At 41.3% G+C, this 9,476-nt stretch overlaps 2 protein-coding genes across 3 annotated transcripts in view; one reads left to right on the top strand and one right to left on the bottom strand.

Annotated features, from left to right (window-relative positions):
* Positions 1-97: 97 nt before the first annotated feature.
* On the top strand, positions 98-6,954 carry LOC5515344 (triadin). Of its 2 annotated transcripts, none has more exons than XM_001635426.3 (3): positions 98-399; positions 2,329-2,437; positions 3,043-6,954. In XM_001635426.3, exons 2-3 carry the CDS (start codon positions 2,334-2,336, stop codon positions 5,750-5,752), a joined length of 2,814 nt encoding a protein of 937 aa, XP_001635476.2. In that variant the 5' UTR covers positions 98-399; positions 2,329-2,333; the 3' UTR covers positions 5,753-6,954. The 2 variants fall into 2 exon arrangements, with proteins under 2 accessions (XP_001635476.2, XP_048586948.1); XM_048730991.1 differs by lacking the exon at positions 98-399 and adding an exon at positions 1,141-1,287.
* The window catches only part of LOC5515343 (syntaxin-binding protein 1), a 50,697-nt gene continuing 43,370 nt past the window's right edge, over positions 2,150-9,476 (bottom strand). The window contains exons 27-30 of the mRNA XM_048730992.1: positions 8,858-8,944; positions 7,652-7,697; positions 6,950-7,051; positions 2,150-2,419 (exon numbers count right to left, since the gene is read on the bottom strand). Of these exons, the coding sequence (XP_048586949.1) occupies positions 6,984-7,051; positions 7,652-7,697; positions 8,858-8,944 (201 nt within the window). The 3' untranslated portion in view covers positions 2,150-2,419; positions 6,950-6,983. The remainder of the gene's footprint in view (positions 2,420-6,949; positions 7,052-7,651; positions 7,698-8,857; positions 8,945-9,476) is intronic.

Raw genomic sequence — 9,476 nt, 5'->3', positions numbered from 1 at the left:
TAGTAGCATTTCAAATCCATGCAAAGGTACTTATAATCCCATCACGTTTCATTCCATCGTTCCCCTTAGTTGCTATTGTTTATTTGCTCTTCGCATGACAAGTTCGCGTGGACACACTAAATGGCTATTCATGCAACCTTTTCGTCTGTGTCCCATGCGTGCCCCGTTGAGCTAGAGAGACACCGAATCTTCTCGCATTTATGCCAATGATGGGTCTTTCTTTGAAGCTCACATTCACGTAGAGATTGTGACGTCACGAATTAGGGGCACTAGATCGAGTGGCTCAAATTTTAGGTTTACAATCTTCGTAACTGTATGAGTTAAGACACGGTAACAATTGGAAAATCGAACTATCAAGTATTCTCAGTCAACAACGAGGGAAACCGGGTACTATATTCTGTAAGTACACTAAAGTGATATTGGTCGATGATTCTTAGAGTTTCAATTTCATGACTTCCAAATTTAAGTAACATTTTTTATATAGTCTGCGCGAAATACAAATTATCTTAATATTTTGTGAATTATATTGGGTTTGTTTAATACATTTTTACTCTATAAGTCAAAGTTTGGGCAAAGATAACGATGTCATGATTTAGATAGGAATCTTGCAGGTTCAATATAGTTTATAAGGCTGTTTCAGTTCATTAACTTCTTATCCGCTATGGAAACAGGCATGGGAAAGAAGCTAAAACACAATAAATACGTCCGAAAGCGCCTCAGAATTTCCATTTAACATTTCTAACGTTAGTTTTTGTAAAATAAATTAGCCTACAAGTTCCCAAAATAATGCATATCTCTAAATTGATTGAAAGATTTTGCAAAGTAGCACAAAGCAACGATGCATATAATTTGTAAGCTGTATTTACTCATATAAAAATTTACAGATTATATCTGCAATGCTAAAATATAATTTTCCAGTTTGAAATCAATAATGTATTTGGCGTTTCTGAAATAACCAAGATCAAACCCTTTTTTCGGTCCTTTATCAGAATTCCAATGAGTAATTTATCAAATACTTATGCATATTAATTCAAATAAACCGGTATCTATTAGAGACAACATTTCACCCGTTTGCCAAATGAAGGGCATGCATCTTTTATGAGAACTTTGTTTCATTATGGTTTCTTTTTGACTTAAAATTATAATATCGAATTGAGTTTTTCATTTTTCCAATCTTCGCTAGAGCGCATGGGCGCAGGAAAAAAGACCGAATCTATTTACCTCTCGAAATAAGAAAGGGTTTGGACACTATTGCAGGCATCTGGATGTCGATGGAATGATATTTTGGTGGGTTTTGAGCTGCGCATAACAAACCTCACACTGCGCTATTCCTCAGGTTGAAAAACAAAAATGAAAACTATCTAAACAAGAAAAGGAATATGTTATGACAGAACATCATTAGAAGCAATTTTCGTGTGCTCTGAAGCTGAAAAATATTTTGACAGACATTTAGGAAAACCGTGTTTCATTGCAGTGAACTATTTTATTTTAAAACTTGAAGCGTTTTTTTTAGTTGATACATTTCCTTCTCTTACCCTTGCCAAGATGTTGAAGTCGGGCAATTCGTTTAATCGAAATGCATCTATAAACGGGTGCATCTATTTATAGCTCAATGCGCTGCCTTGAAGGATAATAACAAAGTCCTAATCTAGATCAGAGGAGACTAGTATTTCTCCGTTTAGAGAGGTCTCGTCAGAAACCTATAGCCGCAGGTCAAGCAAGTACCTTTAAAGATACGCGCGAGAAAATATGTTTCTTTTTTCAAAGGAAGCCTAAGACGCAAGGTTGAATGAACGAGCAGAGAGTAGACGTTTTACTTACGATCAGAAATGTGCCTTTCAACGCGACATGACACTTTCAAATAGATACTGAACTTGTGCACAATATTACGGCTTACCTCCTCAGCACTAAATTATGTTTTCACTTTTGGTTATATTTCCTGAGTGCTAAAAAAAATTGAAAACATGGAGTGCCCCAACCCCCAAAACGTGAAATACTGTATATATCCTAACAGTCTTATTCTAATATTTGTGCATTCTTAGCGCGTTCTGACTTTCTCTATAAATCAATATTGTCATGGGGTGTTTTGTAAACCACCCTATTAACATCGATATATTTAATATGTTGCATTAAAATGATTAGAACTACATGAAGAATTGTGGGGCTTTTTATTGTATATTAAAAAAGAAAATGATAAAATGTTTGCAAACTCTCAAGTTTCCACGACGTTACGTCCGTAGGTTTGTCTGTCTGTCTGCTTTCTATCCATCCGTCTCTGTGTCGTTTATTTTTCCATCCGTCTGACCCTCTATGACGTTCTGTTCGCAGGAGAGATGAGTGATTTGTACTGGATTATAGGCTGTAGTGCTGGCGGCGGTTTGCTTCTTATCATTTTTATCGTTATCGTCACATGTATGATCTGCAAGAAAAAGAGAAGGTTAGTTTTATATACTTCGTGATTTTGCCCTCCTTCATTGGCCTGCCAGCCCCTTTTCCTAAGTACGGAGCATCAATTCTTTTTGATATACCTGTTTCAGTTTTCCACTTCTCACTCCTCAGTACAATAGCTACGAACTGATCTACTCAGTTTATAATTATGTGTCTGAGAAAGTGTGTAAAGAATCTCCTCCTCCTCATCCGAGAAGACGAGGGATTCACAGGCCCCTATGTAAAGAGCCAGATTTTTCTGTTTTTGATTGTTTTTATGGGTTTAGTCTTTCTTCTGGTTGTACCCTGCCCTGCACAATCTAGATTTCAAAGAGTGTCAATCAGTTATTTCTTTGTTATTGTTTTCATTACATACCCAATCACAAATGAAGTCAAATACTGAAGCAACAATTTTTTGATTAAAAGTACCCCAGTCACTCGCTTGGATAAGATGAGGGTAACTGGAGAGTTTTGTCACTCGGTTAAGTGCGCGATTGGCTTTCTTTAATAGAGGCAGCTTTACTTACTTTCAAAAAATGCCCTCATTAATATGGCGACCTTCTTAACCCGGTTACAATTTACCAAAACTATACAATGAACTTTGTTTCTTTAAAGACGCAAGAGGGACAATGAAGCAAATTGGCAAGCCCATACACAAGAGATCGATCTCGAGGGAGAGGACGGTCCACTCGCCAAGAGACACTCAGACGGCCTGTGTAAGGATACTCTGACAAGAGCAAAGGTTTCCACAAGAGCAAGCATACAGTCAGATGAAATTAAGTGGCCGGAAGGCCAGAGACTCCCACAGCACCGGCCCCTCACGGAAGAAGAGCTACACCAAGACGGTAATGATAGGGTCTTCGACACGAAGTCAAATGAGACGCATAAAGGGATACTAGTGAATGGTGTCGAGCATGCTCGAAGTGAGAATGATGTTCGGACTGTTCGCACAATCGATGTTACGATAAAGAAAAAGAGCAAGAGATCAAATACAAAGTCGCTGTCTTTTGACGATGAGGTGGGAGTAATGGGAGAGTCCCCTAAGCGTCCCGTGGCAAGAAAAAGGTCGTCATCTGTACCCCCAGCTTTGGACAAGCAAGCAGGTGAACATGACCTCGATCATGATGTATGGAAGGAACCTTTAACGCTACCCGAACCAGACTACCCGGCTGACACGGAAAAACCAGAAGAAAAGCCTCTTTCTTTGTACGAGGTGGATGAGAAACGTAAAGAGTCGATGAACAAAACAGCGAATAACGTTGACCTTCAAGACACGAAGAAAGACAATATGTCTTATTCCACAACAGTGCTTGTACACCAGGTGCCTAATGAAGCCTTCCCGCCCCCTGATTACCCGGATATTCAAAACACACAAGGCGCAAACTCTCCCAATCACAATGCGGAGAGAATCGAGAACCCATCGACTTCTGAGTCTCCAAGTGCTGAAGAAGAGAGTTTGAGTGGATCGAGCGGGACGCGGAAGAATAGCTTTGCCGACCCGTCAGATTCGGGTGTGGACAGTGAAGGCTGCGACGCTCTGTCTAGACATGGGGATGAGGCAGATGATGAGGACGATGCACTGCTCACGAAGGTGGAGGTGAACTTTTGCGATCTAAAGAAGGAGAGGCCGGACGTTGTTAATACTCCTGCTATGTCGATAAACAATAATAAGCCAATCACTGTACAGATTCCATTCGGTGCGGCTAACCTATCCAGCCAGTATGATCATCGGTTGCAGTCTAACGAACCTACCAGCGGGTACAAAGAAGTGGAAGAGCTGAGCAACAAGAAGAACCTCCAGGCCAAGTCCTTTACAAATCAGAGCTACATCCCCAAGGAGATCGAGAAGAGTCCCAATGAGTTCTCCGTAGCCCTACGCTCTGTATCTCACAACACTACAAAAGAAGACAGTATCCTCAAGGAAAAAAATGAGGTCAATAAGCTTCGGGACAACCTTAAAAGCCTTCCCACGTTTACTTTTAAAGATACAAAGGCAGAGACGGTGACATTTGAAAAGCCGTTTCTGAAGAAGGCGCCGGAGCATAAGCCTCTAGTTGAAGTGGAAGCACCTCAATTCCCGAAGTTGCATCACGTTGAACTTCCCCAGACGGAGAAAAAGGTCGATGAGACGCCAAGATTCGTACAACCACTCTTGAAGAAAACGACAGTAAACGTGAAAGGACCCGACCAAAAAGACAAGGCGGAGCCAGAACCTCTGCATCTACCAAAACTGCATCACGTAGAGACCCCTAATAAGGACACAACCCAAACGGAACCTGATCCAAGTCCTCCGATCAACGTCAGTGCAGGCATTAAGAGGTTTCAACCGGGTCAGGATCCAGTGTCCAAGCCTGGGCATGCAGTACAAGACACTGAAACTACGATCACAAAGAAACCGAGTTTCAATCAGAAAGGGAACAAGGCAACAAAAAGCCCTCTTGAGACTCTAATGAAGCCTGATACTCCGAAGGTAAATGAGCTTAAGATGGAAAACGCAAATCTAACCGAGTCAAGCGGGACACATACCAAGAAAAGTTCTTCTGGGACAACTTCGGCAAGCATCGTCGCCAATGTCATCAAAGAACGCAATACGCACCCGGCAAATAGAGTAATGTTGTCTGATAAGTCTCCGGAGTTTGGTAGAATCAAGCTGAAAAGCGTCCCAAAGGTTGATGACTTCAGAATAGAAGAACCGAGGAAACAACAGAATATTCAAGCCACACCCAAGCAGCAAAGTCATCTTCAAAACACGGCAGGAAATAGAGGTTACATTTCCGGGATGCCACATATTCCACCGCCGTACCAAAAGGAAAACAACTATCTATCAATGGATAAAAGGACCGAAGGCGTTAAGTATACGGGACCAAAAAACAACATGAAGACTGAACCTATTGTCTCACCATCGATCCCTAAAAACACTGTTTCGACGAGCTGCCCAGGGAACCCACCCTCAATTCTGAAGAATAGTTCAGCCGTCCCTCCAAATGGACTTCCAGAATCTAAGCCAGCGCCCATTCCTGTAATACCCGAGGCCCCTGTATTCGACCCCAAACCACGCACACCAACAGTGTCAAGAAAAACCTCAATGAAACTAACGGCGGAGGAGCACTTACAGTTGGAAGAAGAGAGGAAGAAGATGTGGAAGAAAGAGCAAGTTGAGCAAAAACTTCGTGCACGTTTAGATAGCAACAGCAAAGTCATTATACAGGCGTCTGGACTAGCGTATAAGGACTGTATGCCGGAGCTGTTCACGAAGATCAAGCAAAGAGGGTCGACATCCAGTGACTTGGAGTCGGGGGACGAATCCCAGGTACTGGTCAAGTAGAGTAGCTGAAGATTTCGTACTGCAATGTATGCTTATGTTGTAAGACTTCTAGATGTAATGTAGCAGGGTCATGAGGGTACGAGGGGGATTTACGGGGGCTGATTCCCGAGTACGGGTCAAGTGGAGAAGCCGAAGTATTCCTACTAGGAAGTAAGACATATAGCCTTTGTTTATTACATAAACTTTGCATTACATTATTGGGCGTCTAGATGTAGTATATCCGGGTTTATAGGGGAGTGGTTTGTACGGGGAAGGTATCGATATACAGTAATTCGGTGTGTGGGGATGGTTCCAAGAGAGTGACGGAATAAGACTACTAAATATGAGGCTTGAAGTGTCTTCATCAGAGTGGATGGGTGTGTGGTTTATAGGGGAAGGTATCGATGTCCATAATTGTAGGTAGTAAGGTAGCTAAAGTGTTCGTATTAAGAAGTAAGACTGGGGAAACCTTGTCGTCAGGGTAGGTGGGTATGTAGGTAGCTGAGTGAACGGTAAGGTATCGATGTTTAGTGCTCTGGAATTTCAGGACAAGGACATTCTTATGGATTGTGTAAATAACGATACTTACGAAAACAATGCAGCAGTTTGAATCTTCTATACAAAAGATATTTATATAACACTTTCTACTCACATATGTCACATACGGTATGTCAAAATGCAAGAAATTATTCTTAAAAAAAGCCATATTTTGCACCTTGATAACCACCATACTACGTTGTGAATTATTTTTGTAAATTTTAGAAACCAGAATTTTATCAAATTATATAAGATCGATGGACAGGATGGATTTCAGCCTTAGAAGTAGCGAATTAGATAAATATATCTAGAATAAGGATGTGATGAAAATACGATGTTTTGAAAACAGAAAAAGAAATACAACTTTTATATCCCTCGAGAATACTACTTTGCTTGTTATGTCTATATTCACGTATTATGGCTACAGTGGAACGATTTCTATTAACGGACACTTTCCAAGATTTAATCAAACCTCCATTTAGCGAACACCTCCATGGATAGACAGATTTTCCGTCCCGAGGGTGTCCGTTATATAAAAGTTCAACTGTATTCCTTAATGATATAAATAGAAATACCAAAGCATGTAACAATAGACAAGTTCAACCATACACAGTTCAGAAACTAGATAGTTACACTTTTATACGATATGACTTCAGACGAAGATAATTAAAATTAACTCACATGCATGTTGTATTCCCTCTTTGTGTCTTTTCCCTTATGGTGACGTTGGAAGGTTACGCAGCTTATCAAGGTAGGCTTGGGGCGTGGTTATTTGATCGGACCCTGAAAATTAGCAATAGGATAATGTCCCGAGGGCTCTCGATGAATACGTAGATATTACTTTCTCCCACTGGAAAGCCCAGGTGGCGCAGTTGGCAGAGCGTCACTCTGTAGTTTCTGTGCCTCATATACCCCTATGTTTCCGGGTTCGATTCCCGGTTCCTACGTGAGTTGAGTTAGTAGGTCTCGCCTTTGCTCCGTGGGTTTTTTCCTGGTTCTCCTGTTTTCCCCCTTCACAAAACGTACAATTTCGATCTTAGCTGTGATCCGTAAGTCAGATAAGAGTTGTATGGCCGGCTGCCTGAGGCGCCTTCTCATGCCTATACTCGACCACGTTTGGATTTGCCCTCTCATAATTCAGCATCTAGCTGCGAGCTTAGAGTTTTTTTTATTTATTTATTGAAGGTGTGTCATTTGAGCATAAATCGTAAATCTAAAAATCATAGTTAAAAGTGTTTGAAATGCGTAAAAAATGACTTGTCAAAGCCTCGCTTTCGCGCTCAAAATACACAGGACCCCTATTATCTGAAAACAACCTCGGTAATATTGCGCCGACAATGTTCGATGATGCTGAGCTGTTTGCACATGAGAATAATAACTCACCAATCAAGACTTCCCACTCTTGCCTTCCGGCACTTGCTCTGCTCACCTTAAACATAAAGGTCAGTGATTTTGAGTATTCTGAGAACATTCGCTTAAAGGGGCAGTGTCATGGTAATAGCTTTGCAATAGCTCTCCGGCCCGGACACAACGAATTTCAGTCAAATTCTAATATTGACTTATGAGCCTTTGGTACATGTGGGAGACTTAAATTCAAGGAAATGACCACAAACTGTCAATAAACACAGCTTTCAGTAAAATATTGCAAATTATTTTAACAATGCATTGACAGCTTAAAGTTCAAATTTTTGCAGACAATTAAAAGCCTACAATAAACACTGACTCCAGATATGCAATGAGGCTGCCCCTTTAAAAAAATTAAGTGCTTAAACTCCCTCTCACTCCCGTTAATAAAGTTGCGAATTTGTAACCAAAACACTTTGTACCCTCTGATTGGTAAGTTTGTGAAACAGTTTTAGGCTTTTGACACACGGAAACAGTGCCTTTGTCGTTTGGAATAGCGGTATAGATATGTGGATACAGCATCTAGCTATCTGCTAGCTCACTCTTGCGTCATGTCGAATTGGGTGGGTTTTCCACATTAGGACTTTGATATGCTTTATTGTTTAATACGTCAAAGAACTGCTTCGAGCAGCTCACAAATATATCTCAATGGCAAACCAAAGACTTTAAAGGACGGCGGCGCAAACGTTAGCCTTGTCAAAAGTGGTTGCACGTGCTGAAGTCTTGCATTTGCACAGCCGCGTAGATTTTCCGCAGTCGTATATCTTATGTTTCATGTAGGTTAGTACTAAGGGCCGGCGCCCCCAGCGGTTATTTTAGGTTCGCTCCTACAGTCTTCTGCAGCAGTGTAGCATTGAAAAGGAGACCTCCGCCTTTACGTCCTTCTCAGAGAAGACTAAGGATCCACATTCTTAAAGTCAGATAATTACACCTCCGAACTCCCAATAACCTGGGTCTGTTTTAACAGAAAAACCCGCATCTTCAGCAGGACGCGAAATATTGCTGGCGGTGGTGGCGTGTGTTGTTTGTTAAAAGAGATTAAGAAAACTGGGAGGAGGACAGCTACGCCTTCCTGATCATTACCTTATGTTTTTTTTTTAAATATCAGCCCCTCCCTCTGCTACGGCGGGCCCTCCTTCGTCTCGGACTGTGAAGCAAAGACGCAACACGTGACCTATAGCGTACCTCGTATGCTGACCTTGTCTCTGAATAGGTGACCCCGCCAACTATGAACACAATGAGTCGTGGGACAAGGCTAACAGGCGCTGCTGTCTGATAAATAAAGCGTAGGATTAAAAATCAGCTCTTTTCGGGATCAAAGGGGGGGGGAGTCAAGAAGGGATTTAAAACCACCTAGCTCCCCCTTTCCCTCCACACTGCTTTTTTGTTGTATAAATTTATGTCACAATGTCATTTTTTCTTGCAATGTACATGCTGTTAACAGGCTGTTAAGGGATAAGCAAGGATTAAGAACAATAGCAGATAGCAATGAGTAAAAAATCCTAGTTTTTAAATAAACAAGGGCGAGCAAGTTTTGGGATGATAACAATTTATTTACACAAGTACTGCTCGAAATTATCATAGGGGCACACTTAAACGCCTCTAAGCACTTGCTAACAACCGTTTAATTTGTCAGAGCATCGAGCCCCAGGAACGTATTATAGTAACAGCTGGTCTTTGAAAATAATGTCATCACCGCTCCTATTGTTTATGTCATTGCCCTAAGAAGACCCTATTTGGGAGAGATTACTGCTTTTTATGTCTCATCAGAAGTCCAGAAAAGAGACTTCCACACAAAGTTCTT

The sequence above is a fragment of the Nematostella vectensis genome, chromosome 8 (assembly GCF_932526225.1).
Source record: "Nematostella vectensis chromosome 8, jaNemVect1.1, whole genome shotgun sequence".
NCBI lineage: Eukaryota > Metazoa > Cnidaria > Anthozoa > Actiniaria > Edwardsiidae > Nematostella > Nematostella vectensis.
This window is presented reverse-complemented; position numbering and strand designations above follow the sequence as displayed.